The sequence below is a fragment of the Pelophylax lessonae genome (assembly GCF_965119305.1).
Source record: "Pelophylax lessonae genome assembly, chromosome: 1".
Taxonomy (NCBI): Eukaryota; Metazoa; Chordata; class Amphibia; order Anura; family Ranidae; genus Pelophylax; species Pelophylax lessonae.
Genome location: NC_138768.1, coordinates 729008482 through 729028362, shown reverse-complemented (window position 1 = coordinate 729028362; position 19881 = coordinate 729008482). Strand labels below are relative to the sequence as shown.

Here is a 19881-nt window from a genome sequence, read left to right as displayed (position 1 = left end):
ATGATATGTGCCACATTACACACATTTTAGTAATGGTCATCCCAAAACGTATGGTATGTGCCACATTACACATATTCTAGTAATGGTCATCCCAAAACGTATGGTATGTGCCGCATTACACATATTCTAGTAATGGTCATCCCAAAACGTATGGTATGTGCCGCATTACACATATTCTGGTAATGGTTCATCCTAACACTTATGGTATGTGCAGCATTACACATATTCTAGTAATGGTCATCCTAACACTTATGGTATGTGCCACATTACACATATTCTAGTAATGGTCATCCCAAAACGTATGGTATGTGCCGCATTACACATATTCTGGTAATGGTTCATCCTAACACTTATGGTATGTGCAGCATTACACATATTCTAGTAATGGTCATCCTAACACTTATGGTATGTGCCACATTACACATATTCTAGTAATGGTCATCCCAACACCTATGGTATGTGCCACATTACACATATTCTGGTAATGGTCATCCTAACACTTATGGTATGTGCCACATTACACATATTCTGGTATTGGTCATCCTAACACTTATGGTATGTGCCACATTACACATATTCTGGTAATGGTCATCCCAACACTTATGGTATGTGCCACATTACACATATTCTGGTATTGGTCATCCTAACACTTATGGTATGTGCCACATTACACATATTCTGGTAATGGTCATCCCAACACTTATGGTATGTGCCACATTACACATATTCTGGTAATGGTCACCCATATTCTGGTAATGGTCACCCTAACATATATGGTATGTTCCAACTTACAAGTATTCTGGTAATTGTCTGGTCATCTAAACATTTATGGTATGTGCCACACAAGACTTACTCGATAGTCACGATTAACATCACTGAGCTGCCATAGGCTCTTGGGGACCCCCATTCTACTGTACTCTCCATTTATGTCAATCAGCCTCCAGCCTTCTTCTCTCTCTGCCTTGTCCAGTTTTGGGTTGAAGGAGAAGCAGTACAGCTCTTCATATTTAACTGTTAAAAAAGAAAAAAACTTGCTTAATATTTAAACTGTACAAAAACTAAGCTTAGGCCTCATTCACATTGAATTAAACTCACTGCTGCAGCAAGAATCCAGTATATTCCTGCGGTTGAATTCACAGACAAATGTGGATAGCTGCAGCTGCTCAGCAGTGCAAAGCAACAACAGGCTGACATTGACAGCAGCTGTCTGCAGGTGTTCGGATATAATCCCACATGGAGTGATTACCTGCAGTTAGGGACAAATGATCACACCTGGATGTAAGCAGCTTGCATCCAAGAGTGATCATCAGTACTAAACCGCAAGCACTTGCTCTATCTAGAATTTTATCTGAGCACTCGCAGACAGCTGTGGCTGTTAGCTGTGGTCAGCTTTGTACAAGCTGAGTGGCTGCAGCTTTCAACATCCATGGGCTGGATTCTTGCCGTTACTTTTTAAAAGGTAAATACCACGTAAATGAGGCCTTACTGTAGAAAAAAAAAAAAAAAAAAAAAAAAAAAAAAGAAAAAAGCAGATTCCATGCACAGCGCAGCAATAAGAAGTTTATTTTTTTGATGTGAAAAAAGGGTTATAACTCTTTAAAGGTTCAAACCAGTAATGACTACAATAAAGAAATCAAATGTAAAACATAGACTACTATACATTCTATTTACCAAAGCCGTTTTGCCAGCTTTGTGTGCACTGTTCAGGTAAACCCAAGGACACTATAAAAAAGGTAGTTAGGACAAACCATGGATATAAATATCTGAGGAGTTGTCCTATGTTTAATTTTCATTTATTCTTATTTATTATTTTTTGTTGTTTTTTTTTTTCTTTTCTCATTCTTATTCCATGCCTTTAAAGTACAGTATATGGAATATCCCGGCTGTGGAGATACATATATCCCATGGATTTTGTATGCACAGTCCTCCTCTGTGTGTTACTATGTGGATTTGTCTCATTTTGCTACTTCCGGATATCTTTTTCCCCTTGTGGTGGATACACATCCTGAGTTTTACCCATAACCGGATGTTTACATCTGGGTATGCGGCCGTATGGGTCTATCACTTCCAGTCATCGGACCGGAAGGGACGTCCCACTACTCACAGGAACATCCCCCCGCACGTCCACTTCCTGGACGTCTTTTGGCGGGTGGGAGGCGTGGAGGGGGGGACTTTGAGCAGAACTCCCACCATAAATACCATGGCATTCATAGACCTCTTTTGACCACGGTCTCCTTTGGATGCATGCACAGTATCTGAGGATTAACTGCTCCTTTGATTTCTGGTAAGTCACTGCTGTGGAACAACTAATACTCTACTGGTTTGGCCCTTCCTATTTACCTAATGAATAGATTTTTAAATAATTCAGCGGTATACTGGACTTCTAATTGGATATTTGATCATATCTTCCCTCTATACAGAATGGGAGATCCTGGTCCGGTCCGGACATCCAACCTCTCCTCTGCGGTTAGCATTTGGGTTTCCAATATATAACCCCATCCATATATGGGCCCTTGGACCCTTTGGATTTGAGACTTCCCTGTACTAATATGCAGGCTTCTCCCTCTAATGGTCTTACTAGTCCCTGTAATATAAGCATACTGGGGTGAGTTTATATATAGAGTATATACTATATCTGCACTTATACTCACTAGCACGTCACCCTGTCTGGCCTTTTTCTTTTCTTGTCATCCTTATAATCACGTATATTTATATTTCTATGCCGACTTTTGGGGCATTCACCTTTACACATATGAACTACTATATATATTTTTTAGCTTACTCGTTTGTCCAATGCACACCTGATAATTTACTTTTAATCGTTTCCCCCTGATCCATATTACCTTCATCAACTATACAGGATTCGTGGTGATTTGAATTGCTTTTATCCATGGACTAAAAAGTTCAGTTCACTGCACATGGCGTTTTTCGACTCAGATACAAAGAAGGGGTAAGGTCTACTACGGCCCTTTCTCATATTTAATTCTGGTTAGATATATTTATATAAATGTAATACGCTTTTTTTTTTTTTTTTTTTTTGCTTTATTCAACCGTTATTACTTCTTCCTTTGTTCCTCTTTGTCTTATGAGGTGAGTTCCTGTCTCTCCTTCCTCCCTCTCCCAGATCCCTCAACTTTTGTTGGGGGTTTCTTCTTCCCCTCCTCTGGCTCAATGTGTGAAGGACCTTCTCACTACCCATTCCCCCCCCCCCCTTTATGCCTTACCACTTTGAGGGTTTAAGGATTGGTATACTCTTGCATATACCCTTTCAGGTTGAATTTTTGCACCTGTGATAGTATTTTGTGAGTACCTGACCAAAATACATTTTTGTGATGAATACTATTTTCAAATGGATATCTACCCTGTCATGTTGTTCTAATAATATATATATATATATATATATATATATAGCTATTTATCCTAGATTTGATATTATTGTATAAATTTATCTTGAACCAAACACGCTGGACCCTGATGAAGCATCTTCAGCGAAACGCGTTGATCCAGCAGTCAATTTAACCATGTATCTTCCCTTTGGGAAAACTGTATTTTTAAGTATACTATGAATATTCATATCTATGTAAACTAATGTTATTATTTTTTCTGTGTAAGAATAAATTTTTGATACCTTATTTTTTAAATTGTTCTCTCTGAAATGTATTTGTTTTTTCAGGCACAATTAAATCCTCCTTTCCCAGATATGCTTGGCTTTGTCCCCCCCAATGTCCAGTTCCCTTTCCCCTTATTGCCCTCGCATATCTGGACCCATTGCTTCTACCAGTTAGGACAAACCAATTCATACAGTACCTGGGCGTGACAATCTGGTTAGTGATGTGTAGATGTCATGGCAATCTCTCTCTTGGGGGATGAGGATTTGAATTACTTGAAAGTTTTTGCAGCGGAGAAGTAAAGGACAACCTGTTGCAGTTGTAGCTTGTTTTTCAATAGAAGAGATTTGGCTGTGAAGAATCTATAGATATGTATAGGGACAAATCAGATTAATCAATAGAGCTCTGGCCAATAGTGCTACAAATATTTAAAGTGGTTGTAAACCCTTCTATATACCCAGTGAAGGGACTACACAGAGAGAAGAAAACAAATCCTCCTAAATAAGATGTACCTAGTTTTCTGCAGTCTTCTCTACATCTGTTCAAAGTCCAGAATTTATTTGCTCAGCTGTTCGAGAACAAAAGGGGATGGAGGGGTGAAGCCACACTCTACAGAGCTCAGCGAGGAGAGCTCAGAGCTGATTGGAGGGAAAATACCCCCCCCCCTTGACACAGCTCCCTCCCGTCACCTTTATTTTTTCTTGGTGTCAGGAAAACGTCTCAGAAAACTTGTCAGAAAGGATTCATGCTGATAGAGGAACGAGGCAGCAGACAGCAGACAGGAATAATACTTAATTCTCTTAATTGAGACAAGTACACACTATAGAGCTGGCATGTCTAACCTGTTGACGGGGGACTGCATGCGGCCCGAAACCGCAGGCAATGCGGCCCACTGCCCCCTGAAATTTTTTTTTTTTTTGCTGGGGAGGAAGGAAGTCGAGTCGGGGGCACGGCCACAGCGGCTTCAAACGAACTAGGGAGAGGCTGCCTCAGAGGAGATCATCCACTAGTTGTGTTAAATTAGTACTGAGGGGGGGGGGGGGGCGCGGCGGCATTTTATTACTTATATTCCATAACTTTTTTATATGTGGCCCGAGAAAATTTCTCTACACTCAATGTGGCCCAGAGAAGCCAAAAGGTTGGGCACCCATGCTATAGAGGGATATGCTTTTGTTCAGATTTCATGTCTGGAGGTTTACAATCACTTTAAGCAAATAATATTCATAACACAGTAGAGTTGACATTCTATGGATTTAGTCACCAACATATTGTAGTTTTCCAATAGTCCTACAATTTCTGCCTTTCACCATCACTTTCAGCCTTTATTAGTATATCTTTAGTTGTATCCAAGTGTTAACATAATAAGAAAGAGTGAAAATACTGCTATATATGCTTCACAAATGGGACAACTCATGAAAAGCGCAAAAGGTTCTAATATAAAACTACTCCGTACGTACTAAATTGTATGAACAGTCAAAGCAAAAACAAGCTTCATCTTGAGCTTGCGATAGAAAGATGCATTGCTGATAACTACGGGTAGTAAAATAATCTCCCATCATCTGTACTACTGGGACCTGCTATTCTGTTCTAATATATACACGGCTAACACCTTTGGCCAGATCAATTACACACACTATATAGAAAATACTAGATATGTCCCATTTCCCTAATTGGCACAAGTCGCCCACGCGGAGCGAAGACACTGACAGTGATTATTGCATGTAAATTCAGGCAGACTGGTTGTACCCAAGTTGATCGATCAATTTGGTACATTCAGCCTGCCCATACATGGTTCGAATCTCTGCCAAACCAGCCCAATATTCAAATCGACTATGGCCAGCCTTAGACTCGCATCAGGGCATCATATCAAAGTGCACTTGGGCTGTTCATTGCCAACCAGGGCCTGTTTTACCATTTAGTACTACTTCAACATTACAGAACATGTTCAGTTAAATATGCCTAACTATATATGTATACACTATGACCCAATTAACGGGAAACCTTCAAAGACAACCTAAGTCTATAGGCAGCTTTTCTCTGTATAGTTATTGGCTACACATTTTTTTTCAAATTCAGTCATCTCTTATTAAGGTTATTTGTACAAAGTCAGAATAGTCTCAAATTGATTAGGACCACTAAAACAAAGTGCCATTTGTAAAAAAGAGGCAATTATAGCAGAGGGTTGTTGCTTTGACTGACAAGTTATCTCCCTACAGGCTCCAATATTGCAAATCTCGCCCTGAGGCAGGCTGTGAAATAAAGGTAATTTCTAATCTAGTCCTGATTTTATGTGCATAAAAAGTATGAATATTGAAGAACCAAAGGAGCATTTTCTTAAAACATTTGAACATCAGTATGTACATAGCCCAACCCTTGACTGCCCCTAAAGGCAAACATACTTAAGTTGGCCATACACTAGTAGATTTTAAAAAGAACATTCGTATGAAAATTCTCAGTACATTTGACAGCTTCACAAATGTTGGAAAGTACTTCGATTTTTTTTTTTCGGTGTAGAACAGCCATTCTCAATAAGGGTTCCTCCATGGTTGGCTAGGGTTTTTTTTTCCGGTGTAGAACAGCCATTCTCAATTAGGGTTCCTCCATGGTTGGCTAGGGGTTTTTTTTTTCGGTGTAGAACAGCCATTCTCAATTAGGGTTCCTCCATGGTTGGCTAGGGGTTCCTCGAGCTGTGGCTAACTGCCCTTCCATCTGATAGTGCCTTAACAACTTCAATACTGGGCACTTTCACCCCCTTCCTGCCCAGGCCAATTTTCATCTTTCGGCACGGTCCCACTTTGAATGACGTCGTCCCAGAATGAGAGAGCCCCCCCGCCGCCATCATTTGTCTATACGGCAGGCGGAATGGTTCCAAAACCAGCACCACTTGGCGGAGCCAGCAGCATGACTGTAAGGGTGTGTTTTAGCCACCCCTGGAAGGTGGGGGGGGGGGGCATTCTTTTCACTTACAACCACCAATGTAAGGGGCATTTTCCCAATGACCCCCAAAAGACTAATTCAACCAGGTGTTCCCTGAAATCTAAAAAATTATTTCAAGGGTTTATTTTGGGGTAGATAGGTTGAGAAAGACTGGTGTATAACATTCAATTTTGGACTTTACTGAACGAAAACCGCATTAACTGTTAGAAATTCATTCGGGACAAGCTTTCCATCCTACTCTTTCAAAGGTTCTCACCACTGCGGTCAAAAACAAATGCCAAATTTGACCCTTTCTGTGGTAGGAAAATCAAATAAATGTTCTTAAAACGAAAATTTTTAACCAAACTTCTACTAGTTTATAGCTTTATTTACAGGTTATTTCTACAACAGTGAAGTAGTATGAACATACCCAAGTTTCTTTGCGGGTCTCTGAGATATTTTCAACAAAAATGACATGGGTTGCTGTGAGATATAATGTACCCAATGCTGCCTTTCTAGAAGATATCCGGTCAAGTAGACGGACGTTTTCAACCTTAAATAGAAAACATTTAGGGAAAGATATTCATGAAGAAAATGCAGTTTTATAGACATATACCGACATAAGATACCCATTAAACGCACATCGGTTGTGTCTAATAAACAACAATGTTGATGGTAAAATGAAACAGTTCATAAAACCAATGCATTTCAGGTTTACTGCAGTCAGAATGAACAATTCTAGTTTCATCACTTTGCACACTAATTTCTCCTCTTATAAACAGCAAATCCTCTTTAGCCTTGGAGAAATTTTATCAATCACTTCTGATCTCTAGACCTTTAATGCTCGTATTACAACAGGACCTAAACACTAACCATAGATTTCCCCACCATATTTATATATTTTTATTTTTCTCAGAGTATATACAGTAGATATATTTAGAACGGTTCTTATCCCAAAGGAGCTCACAATCCAATATCTTCAGCACGCACATGCAATTACTCACACTCAAGATAAACGTGGTAAGAATAAACCAAATAGTAAAAGCCATGTGCCCAATAAAAAGACAAATGCCTTTTCTCACAGTCCCCATTGTTGCTCCAAACCTGGTAAATTGTCCCCTTCCTGAAGTGGATGTAGAACATGATGTATTTCCCTTCAGTAGCACCCTCCTAGGTAGGTGCTAGAGAGAGAGAGTATAGATTTTGGCTCTGTCTGCCTATTAGAGGAGCAGCAGGAAAATATATATTGCTTTCTGCCTAGCAGAGAGCAGGATCTGTGAGTTAGATCTGCTCACTGTGCTCAGTATGTGATTCATTGGGTCTAGAGAGCGTTTCACACTGGTTCAATAGGGAGGCATGTTGGAAAGTGGAAGGAAACCTGACCAATGGATACATAGGCTTTGTTACAGTCCTGGTGATTGGCAGAGACTGGCTGTCTCAGGTGCATTCTGGGATACTGTATAAAAGCCAGGAGCACATGTGCTGTGAGGTCTTTGGCTGGTGAGCAGAGTCCCGGAGAGAGAGAGAGAGAGACGGCTGCCTCCTCCTCTGCAGCAGTGGCACGTGGCATCAGGAGGTCATCCTGAGGGCCAGAGGAATGGAGCGGAACCCAGAGGTCCAGGAAGCTGACTGAAAGGGAGACACTGGAGACCCTAGAAAAACAGTATTGTATCATGAGTACAGGAGATCGTGTCAAAGGGCCTGACCTGAGGGGCCACCCCGGAGTAGGATAGTCAGTGGACGGGTGTTAGTGCTCAAGAGAGGATACTAGGAGAGTGTCCTGAAGATAACAGTAGTTCATCAAGTCATCTGGAAAGAGACTTAAACCTAAATCCACCTAAGTGGCAAGGTGGATCAACAGCCTAGCTGTATCTACAGATAGATGTCCTCCCAACGTTGTGCATAGTATCCCACTATTCCCTTCTCCCATTCCTATTTAAAATAAAACACCAAAAACAACTAAAAACCCCTGGACTGATCATTGACTGAGCCAAGAAGTGTTAAATTGTGAATGCCAGTGCTGCTAACGGTAACCCAGGGGGACCCGAAAGTGTAATATCCAGCAGTCCTCAAGGGGGCAGTGCTACACTTACATGTTACATAGATTTTATTACTTCATTTTTAAGAAGGGGCACTTTAAAGTGTATTTCCACTTTTAAATGCAAATTTGAGAAAACCTCAGTATATGTTTGTTATATATTCCCATTTACACAACATATAATATATAAAAAAAAAAAAAAACACTAGGTAAAGCTAGTGCAAAGAAGAAGTCATATCTGAATATGATCCAGAAACATTGCAATCTTCTCTGGGCCAAAGCTCATTTAAAATGGTCTGTTGCAAAGTGGAAAACTGTTCTGTGGTCAGAGGAATCAAAATTTGACATTTATGGCAACCATGAGCACCACATCAGTGCTCAGTTCAAAAGCCTGCATCTCTGATAATACGGGGGTGCAATAGTACATCTGGAATGGACAGATTGCACATCTGGAAAGGCAGCATCAATGGTACATCTGGTACATCCAGATTTTAGAGCAGCATATGCCCCCATCCAATGTCGCTTTCAGGGAAGGCCTTGCATATTTCAGCAGGCCAATGCTAAGTTGAATGCGTTGATCCAATCCACCTAGACGGAGGAGAACGAATCCCTAGGGGTGAATGGACTGTCCTATCAGGCCAGCCTGAAACACTGACAGACGGACCTTATAGGACCCTTCATGTGAAAGGGGCCTTAGGTGGTATTAAATCCAAAAATCTAATATATTGCACCTTACCAATCATTACTGGTGATCTGGCAAGTAACAGGCCTACTGTATAGAGTAACCCAACTCTGAATGAAGGATCACAGGGGGAAAAGTAGGCATCAGCACTGTCCGTTTGGAAGGGGGGGGGGGATAGCTGTATTAGCAGATTTAAATACACCGAATTCCAGAATTCCAGTTCACACTTTATAAATCACTTACAGCAAACCGTTTTTTCCTTTTAGGATAGGTTTTACACAAATAAAAGCTGATCATTGTAAGCACCCCTGCCAGTAAATTGATACATCTGGAAGAGAGCTTGTGCTCTTGAAAAACAGACATACTGGCCAGATCACCAGATGGAAATAGAGGAAAGCAAGCTTAAAAATGGAAACTAATGCAGCCATCACATTGAAGAATTGCTAATCTCTATTTAATGCAAGACAGATTCTGTAGCTTATAATCATCTGTACTTTAGCTGGATATAAACTTAGAGCTTGTTGTAATCTGTCAATATTTTTTTTTTGTTTTCATGTATTTATATGTTATATCACAAGCGTTAACATTAATTGATTTTAAAAAAATAAATAAATAAAATTGGTGAGCTACAATATACTTGTTTTTTTGTTTAAAATGCTGCTTTAAAGTTATGCTGCTTTAAGTGTAAATCGCGAGATGAGGCCTCCAAAGATCAGACTTGTTTTTCCAGCATATCCTACAAATTCTTAACTAGACTAAGATCTGGAGAATTTGGAGGCCAAGTCAACAGCTCAAACTCATCATTTCGTTCCTCAAACCATTCTTGAAGAATTTTTTGCAGTGTGACAGGGTGCATTATCCTGCTAAAAGAGGTCACTGCCACAATGTTTAGGTAGGAGATAGGTGTTAAGTAACATCCACATGAATAGCAGGGCCCATGTTTACCAGCAGAACATTGACCAAAGCATCACACTGCCTCTGCCGGCCTGCCTTCTTCCCTTACTGCATGGTGGTGCCATTTCTTCCCCTGGTAAGCAACACACACCCGGCTAGCCACATGATGTAAAAGAAATAGTGATTCATCAGACCATTGCTCTGCAGGCTAGTTCTGATGTTCACATGCCCATTGTAGGCACTTTTGGCTGTGGACATGGGTCAACATGCTGACCGGTCTTCAGCTACACAACACCATATAGAACGAACTGCAATGCCAAATCTTTCTGCTTTCCACACATCAACTTCAGAGGCTTCATGTTTTGTTGCTGCCGCATATATCCCACCGACTTTCAGATGCCATTGTAACATAATAATCAATGTTATTCACTTAACCTGTCAGTGATCATAAAGTTATGGCTGATTGGTGTATATCTGCATTCAGTTTAATGTCCACCTAGAGTTCAGCTTTAAATTAAACCATAACAACTGGTAGACTGTACACTCTATTAAAGTGGTTGCAAAGGCTGAAGGTCTATGCATGAAAAGAAAAAAGAAAAAAATCTTCAGTCTGTCTTCAGCGGGTTCATGTTCGGGGTCCGGTGCGTATCTGTTCACCGGTTCAGGTACAATTCAGGTCCGAATTTTTGCCTGAATTCGCACTTGAACTGGACCCAAACACGCACAGGACCCTTTTGCAATCCGCTCTGTGGTCGCCCCCCTGTGTGAACAGGCTCTATTGAGAGCCATACTATAGTAAAACATCTAAGTTTAGCACTGTCAATAAGTGAAAAACATATAAATGACAAAAAACAACTTGTATTAAATCATGTGTGGTATATTCAAACAATATAAACATCAAAGTCCCATTCAAGAAAATCCACCGCAGTGCAACTGTAGTGCTATAAATTGCTCATATCCAAATGGGGTTTGGTGCCCACCACCTTCTGCCAAAATTCCTGCTCACCTCCACTAAATGACCCCCAAAAAAGCAACCTTCATGTCCTCCACTTAAGATGTTACTGGATAATACTGGAACATATCCTCTGGTGGCACCCCTGAATCCCTAGTCCTCCATCTCATATTCTCGAGTGACGTTGAATATATTATAAAAACAGAAATGGAGAAACCATAGTGCTCACTATAACAAATGAATATATTAATAGAAAATGGGATAAAAACACACACAAGGAAGAAGTACAATGCACATATCATCAGCTGACCACACTGATACAGATTTGGTGAAATGGCATCAAGGACAACGACTGCTCCCACCCGTACGCGTTACGCCCAGATCATGAGCTTCCTTAGCAGGTTAGGGAGCAGTTGACAAACACACCCTTATATAGTAGTCTATGTAATGGACCTTAACTCTTGTATGAACTGTCCTAATTTGATAGTATAGATGGACAGGGCCTCGTAGTCACTCCCATAAATGTGTCACGCCGTATCACCCCATTTCCTTCCGGCTGGGTGTACTAGACAAGGCACTTCCGCATTATTGCGTATAGCACTCAGAACATCGTCTGGCTGGAAATGACGTGCTCACTGAATAAATACATTTTTATATGTTTTTTTCATTTTTATCTTGTATCAATGTTTCCTATAACAAGATAATAGTGTGAGTTTATCTCATCCGTGGATGAATAGGATTTGACAATTAGTGTTTTCTTGTAGGAATGGTTTTATATTTATTCTTATTCATTCCGATATGTAGGAAGCAGAAGAGAAAAAAAAAATAGATTTATTAGGTCACCCCAGAATTACTAAGATATGTTTCTATCCATAAAATAAATGTACAGCACCCAGCGCCCTTTATAGAAAACAGCAGCAAGCACTGGAAGGTTCAAAATAAATATACGTAGAGCAGCGCTAGTGTTAAAATCTAATACTATATGGTATAAATATAGTCTATATTTAATATCACAAGAAGTGCAGGTAGGAGGGTGAGCACATTATCACCCACTTGTGTATGAAACGAAATGATGTGAAATCCCAGCCACCACACACTGACTCTTACCAGAGGATGGCGGGGATACAGCAGTAAGCGGTTAAGGGACCGCTAAGACCAAATTGAAGACATCGTAATGATGAAACGCGTCGAGAGGAACTAGCCGAACGGCATTGCGTCACACCCGGAAGTTTGGAGGTCGCCATCTTGTTGGTTATCCACAGAAGCAACACCGTTGCCGAACCGCTCCTGATGTTTGATACATGAAGGTTGGTTTAGCTTTGTGGTGGGGTCATTTATTGGAGGTGAGCAGAAATTTTGGCAGAAGGTGGTGGGCACCGAACACGCCTGGATACAAGCAATTTATAGCACTACAGTTGCCCTGCGGTGGGTTTTCTTGAATGGGACTTTGAAATTTATATTGTTTGATTATCACACACCTGATTTAATGCCAGTTGTTTTTTGTCATTTATATGTTTTTCACTTTTTGACAGCTTGACAGCGCTACACTTGTATATTTTACTATAGTATTGTTTTATTATGTTGGGTTTATGTTGTTTTATTTTCTTGTGTTTTTGTGTTCTAGCACTTAAAATTGTTAAAAGTATATTTTTGTTTTGATCACGCTGATTATTTTTCCACACATACTCCAATGAGAGCCAGTCACACACGCATGTCATGCGAATTGGATGCAGGGGAAACCCGCATCCAATTCACATGTGTGAACCCAGCCTCAGTGTGCAGCACCCCCTCAGCCCCCCTCCCCCCCCCCAATACTTACCTAAGCCCGATCTCGATCCAGCGATGTGCACAAGAGCCGAGGCTCTCCCAGATCTCATCTTCTTGATTGTCTGAGAGGCAGGAACCATTGGCTCCTGCTTCTGTTAATCACAGCCAGTAAGGTGGGAGGGAGGTTGAGCCATGCTCTCTGTGTCTTATGAGCATGGGGAGGGGCAAAAAACACCAGTGGGGGACCCAAGAAGAGGAGGATCGGGGCTGCTCTGTGCAAAATCACTGCACAGAGCAGGTAAGTACAACATTTTTTTGTAATAAAAGTTTTTCCTTTACAAATGATTTTAAGTCCAGTATACAGGCCTAAGAAAATGAAGGTCATAAGGGCAGAATGGAAATGCATGTTCCATTCTATTCAGAAAATACAGAAACATTGCTCCAGTATACTGGCTACTTAAAAGAATGATTTTTGCTTTCTCTGGAAAGGATCGGTGTCCCATTAGCTACCACTTATATGTAACCTCATTACAGCATCATCTCCTTCAGATCATCCTCCGGTACTCTGCCCATCACTTCCCCAGACAATGAGGACACTATGAATTAGAGAAGAGGAGAAAACACGTACCATTCTACAGACAACCTCTGCTTATATCTCCATACGTGTATGCTGCCATACATCTAGACATGACTGTGGAATGTCATATGGATAGGGCTCATTCACACTTGGCATTTTATTTTTTCCCTGAATGCCTTGCACTCCTGCCAGGAAAAAGCAGCTTAAAAAAAAATGCGCTTAAAACTGTGTTTTGCACGTTCAGAATATTATTTTGGCCATTAGAATGCATTACCGCGCTTATGCTCCAAAACGCGTCTGGATTTAAGTGTGTTTCGCATTTTTTCTGCTCAAAAGCTCCTCTCGTGAACACAATGGTGATTGTTTTTTTTGTTTTTTTTCACCCTGTAAACTCTCCTCTTCTAATACGCTTGTATATGCCCGTGTGTACAGTACATTGATACATAGGCTAACAGAGGTGCTTTTACAAGCTGAAAAGTCAAATTTTTGGGGAAGAAAAAAAAAAAGTCAAAAGCCTGTAAAAGGCATTTTTTAAAAGGGTTGTAAATTCAGAAGGTTTTTTTTACCTTGATGCATTAGGATAAAAAAAACCTTTTGTGTGCAGCAATCAGCCCCAATAACACTTACCTGAGCCCCCTCTCGAGCCAGCAATGTCCACGAGTGTCACAGCCCTCCGGGACTCTCTCTCTCCTGATTGACTGACACAGCAGCAGTGCCATTGGTTCCCGCAACTGTCAATCAAACTCAGTTAGACAATTAGGAGACAGAGGGGTCAGGGCTGAATGGCAGTTCTGTGTCTGAATGGATACACAGAGCTGCGCTCGGGTGTCCCCATAGCAAGCTGTTTGCGGTGGTGGCACTCAACAGGAGGGAGGGGCCAGGAGAACAGAAGAGAGACCCGAGAAGAGGAGGATTTGGGCTGCCCTATGCAAAACCATTACACAGAGCAGGTAAGTAAAACATGTTTGCTATTTTAATAGAAAAAAAAAAAAAACAAGACTTTACAATCACTTTAAGCCCTGTGTGCATGAACCCATATGAAGAATGGATTTATGATGGATATGGAGATGTCGGATGGATATGACTGTGTATGGGATAGATATGGAAATATTATATGAATATGGCTGTGGATGGGATGTATAGTGGATATGGGGATGTCACATAAATATAACTATGTATAAGATGTATGGGATGGATATGGAGAGGTCGGAGGTCGGAGGGATATGACTGTGTATGGAAAGAATATGGAGATGTCGGATGGATAGGACTGAGTATGGGATGGATATGGAGAGGTCGGATGGATATGACTGAGTATGGGATGGATATGGAGATGTCGGATTGATTGGATGGAGTGTGGGATGGATATGGAGATGTCAGATTGATTGGATGGAGTGTGGGATGGATATGGAGATGTCGGATGGATAGGACTGTGTATGGGATGGATATGTCGGATGGATATGATTGCATATGGGATGGATATGGAGATGTCGGATGGATAGGACTGAGTATGGGATGGATATGGAGATGTCGGACGGATAGGACTGAGTATGGGATGGATATGGAGATGTCGGACGGATAGGACTGTGTATGGGATGGATATGGAGATGTCGGATGGATTGGACTGTGTATGGGATGGATATGGAGATGTCGGATGGATAGGACTGTGTATGGGATGGATATGGAGATGTCGGATAGATATTACTGAGTATGGGATGGATATGGAGATGTCAGATGGATATGACTGAGTATGGGATGGATATGGAGATGTTGGATGGATATGACTGTGTATGGGATGGATATGGAGATGTCGGATGGATTGGACTGTGTATGGGATGGATATGGAGATGTTGGATGGATAGGACTGTGTATGGGATGGATATGGAGATGTTGGATGGATATGACTGAGTATGGGATGGATATGGAGATGTTGGATGGATATGATTGCATATGGGATGGATATGGAGATGTCGGATGGATATTACTGAGTATGGGATGGATATGGAGATGTCGGATGGATATGACTGAGTATGGGATGGATATGGAGATGTTGGATGGATATGACTGTGTATGGGATGGATATGGAGATGTCGGATGGATAGGACTGTGTATGGGATGGATATGGAGATGTCAGATGGATATGACTGTGTATGGGATGGATATGGAGATGTCGGATGGATTGGATGTAGTATGGGATGGATATGGAGATGTCGGATAGATATTACTGTGTATGGGATGGATATGGAGATGTCGGATGGATTGGATGTAGTATGGGATGGATATGGAGATGTCGGATAGATATTACTGTGTATGGGATGGATATGGAGATGTCAGATGGATTGGATGTAGTATGGGATGGATATGGAGATGTCGGATGGATATTACTGAGTATGGGATGGATATGGAGATGTTGGATGGATATGACTGAGTATGGGATGGATATGGAGATGTTGGATGGATATGACTGAGTATGGGATGGATATGGAGATGTTGGATGGATATGACTGTGTATGGGATGGATATGGAGATGTCGGATGGATAGGACTGTATATGGGATGGATATGGAGATGTCGGATAGATATTACTGAGTATGGGATGGATATGGAGATGTCGGATGGATAGGACTGAGTATGGGATGGATATGGAGATGTCGGATGGATATGACTGAGTATGGGATGGATATGGAGATGTCGGATAGATATTACTGTGTATGGGATGGATATGGAGATGTCGGATGGATTGGACTGTGTATGGGATGGATATGGAGATGTCGGATGGATATGACTGAGTATGGGATGGATATGGAGATGTCGGATGGATTGGATGTAGTATGGGATGGATATGGAGATGTCGGATGGATATTACTGTGTATGGGATGGATATGGAGATGTCGGATGGATTGGATGTAGTATGGGATGGATATGGAGATGTCGGATGGATATTACTGAGTATGGGATGGATATGGAGATGTTGGATGGATATGACTGAGTATGGGATGGATATGGAGATGTTGGATGGATATGACTGAGTATGGGATGGATATGGAGATGTTGGATGGATATGACTGAGTATGGGATGGATATGGAGATGTTGGATGGATATGACTGAGTATGGGATGGATATGGAGATGTTGGATGGATATGACTGTGTATGGGATGGATATGGAGATGTCGGATGGATATGACTGTGTATGGGATGGATATGGAGATGTCAGATGGATAGGACTGTATATGGGATGGATATGGAGATGTCGGATAGATATTACTGAGTATGGGATGGATATGGAGATGTCGGATGGATAGGACTGAGTATGGGATGGATATGGAGATGTCGGATGGATAGGACTGTATATGGGATGGATATGGAGATGTCGGATAGATATTACTGAGTATGGGATGGATATGGAGATGTCGGATGGATAGGACTGAGTATGGGATGGATATGGAGATGTCGGATGGATATGACTGAGTATGGGATGGATATGGAGATGTCGGATAGATATTACTGTGTATGGGATGGATATGGAGATGTCGGATGGATTGGACTGTGTATGGGATGGATATGGAGATGTCGGATGGATAGGACTGTGTATGGGATGGATATGGAGATGTCGGATGGATATTACTGAGTATGGGATGGATATGGAGATGTCGGATGGATATGACTGAGTATGGGATGGATATGGAGATGTCGGATGGATAGGACTGAGTATGGGATGGATATGGAGATGTCGGATGGATAGGACTGTGTATGGGATGGATATGGAGATGTCGGATGGATAGGACTGTGTATGGGATGGATATGGAGATGTCGGATGGATAGGACTGTGTATGGGATGGATATGGAGATGTCAGATGGATAGGACTGTGTATGGGATGGATATGGAGATGTCAGATGGATAGGACTGTGTATGGGATGGATATGGAGATGTCGGATGGATATGACTGTGTATGGGATGGATATGGAGATGTCAGATGGATATGACTGAGTATGGGATGGATATGGAGATGTCGGATGGATAGGACTGAGTATGGGATGGATATGGAGATGTCGGACGGATATGACTGTGTATGGGATGGATATGGAGATGTCGGACGGATATGACTGAGTATGGGATGGATATGGAGATGTCGGATGGATAGGACTGAGTATGGGATGGATATGGAGATGTCGGATGGATTGGATGTAGTATGGGATGGATATGGAGATGTCGGATGGATAGGACTGTGTATGGGATGGATATGGAGATGTCGGATGGATTGGATGTAGTATGGGATGGATATGGAGATGTCGGATAGATATTACTGTGTATGGGATGGATATGGAGATGTCGGATGGATTGGACTGAGTATGGGATGGATATGGAGAGGTCGGATAGATATTACTGCGTATGGGATGGATATGGAGATGTCGGATGGATAGGACTGAGTATGGGATGGATATGGAGAGGTCGGACGGATATGACTGTGTATGGGATGGATATGGAGATGTCGGATGGATATGACTGAGTATGGGATGGATATGGAGATGTCGGACGGATATGACTGTGTATGGGATGGATATGGAGATGTCGGATGGATAGGACTGAGTATGGGATGGATATGGAGATGTCGGATGGATATGACTGTGTATGGGATGGATATGGAGATGTCGGATGGATAGGACTGTGTATGGGATGGATATGGAGATGTCAGATGGATATGACTGTGTATGGGATGGATATGGAGATGTCGGATGGATATGACTGTGTATGGGATGGATATGGAGATGTCAGATGGATATGACTGAGTATGGGATGGATATGGAGATGTCGGATGGATAGGACTGAGTATGGGATGGATATGGAGATGTCGGATGGATAGGACTGAGTATGGGATGGATATGGAGATGTCGGATGGATAGGACTGAGTATGGGATGGATATGGAGATGTCGGATGGATTGGATGTAGTATGGGATGGATATGGAGATGTCGGATGGATAGGACTGTGTATGGGATGGATATGGAGATGTCGGATGGATAGGACTGAGTATGGGATGGATATGGAGATGTCGGACGGATATGACTGTGTATGGGATGGATATGGAGATGTCGGATGGATAGGACTGAGTATGGGATGGATATGGAGATGTCGGACGGATATGACTGTGTATGGGATGGATATGGAGATGTCGGATGGATTGGATGTAGTATGGGATGGATATGGAGATGTCGGATGGATAGGACTGAGTATGGGATGGATATGGAGAGGTCGGATAGATATTACTGCGTATGGGATGAATAATGGATATGACGGTCAATGTACTTCCCCAAAGACAAGAGGGATGGGTTGTATGAGGAACAGACATATAGGAGGGGGGGAGGGAGGCCATACACAAGCCATCATCAGTAATGTAATGGAAAGCCATGAAGAGTAGCAGCACTAAGCACATCATCCTAATCTCAGATTAGACAGCCAGGCCTCCATCTCTGGGCTATGCATTCTATAATGGATGGGAACCCTCACTGTCACCATCAGCACTGATATCACTCTGTTGTGTGATATGGAGCTGGATGGTGCTGGGCTGATCTAGGACTAACAGGAAGGGAGAAGCAGATAAACAAGGGGAATGAGGATGGATGGAATGATGATGGATGGAGGGATAAGCAGGCTGGGCACAGCATGCATGCTCCGGGGAAGGGATGTCCTCCTCCCCATCCTCACATCACCTCTGTCGCACTAACCTTCGGCAGCCTGATGTGCTCCATGTTGTGCTCAGTCCTGGGCGATGCTGGAGGCCATTGGTTTAGGCTCGGAGAATGTGTCAGTGATTGGCTCCTCCCCCACAGGTGCTCCCAGCACGGAGGAGGATGGGCGGTCACCGCTGTCCTATAGGAGAGAGATGCTGCTACGGCCTGTGTGAGCGATACAGAGCGGACATCTCCCAGCAGCCTTCCCCGCTATACGTGTACAGCACAGCACAGTACAACGCATGCACTCTCCGGGAAACATTCCAACTTCCACATATGTGATCCTGGCCAATCCAACACTCATCATCTGTCACCAGCTGGATTCCTAATATTGTTATTTACAATGATCACTACTGACGTCATCATTGGGATTTTTCCATTTTCATGTAATAAAAAAAAATAAAAAATGATATATATATAGCTTATAAAATAGGTATCGAACATGTCTCCATTTTTCTAGGTAAATATTTCTTAAGGTGTTATTGGGATGAAATGTTCACCACACGTCGGTAACAATCTATACGATCCATACATACAAAGAAACCAAAACAAATAAGTTCAGAAATAAAATTATGTGTAATAAAATGGAATGACACAGAGAAAAAGTATTAAACATGCTGAGTTGTTTATGTAATACTTGGTACAAAGTCCTTTGTTGGTAATGACAGTTTCAGGATGCCTCCTGTATGGAGAAACTAGTCCCATGCAATGCTCAGGAGTG

General features: G+C 41.9%; 1 protein-coding gene across 1 annotated transcript in view; it reads right to left on the bottom strand.

The window, feature by feature from the left end:
* The window catches only part of MTMR7 (myotubularin related protein 7), a 117129-nt gene extending 97774 nt beyond the window's left edge, over positions 1-19355 (bottom strand). The window contains exons 1-4 of the mRNA XM_082262025.1: positions 19155-19355; positions 6955-7077; positions 3808-3970; positions 854-1011 (exon numbers count right to left, since the gene is read on the bottom strand). Coding sequence (XP_082118151.1) covers positions 854-1011; positions 3808-3970; positions 6955-7077; positions 19155-19178 — 468 coding nt within the window. The 5' untranslated portion in view covers positions 19179-19355. The remainder of the gene's footprint in view (positions 1-853; positions 1012-3807; positions 3971-6954; positions 7078-19154) is intronic.
* Between the last annotated feature and the right edge of the window lie 526 nt (positions 19356-19881).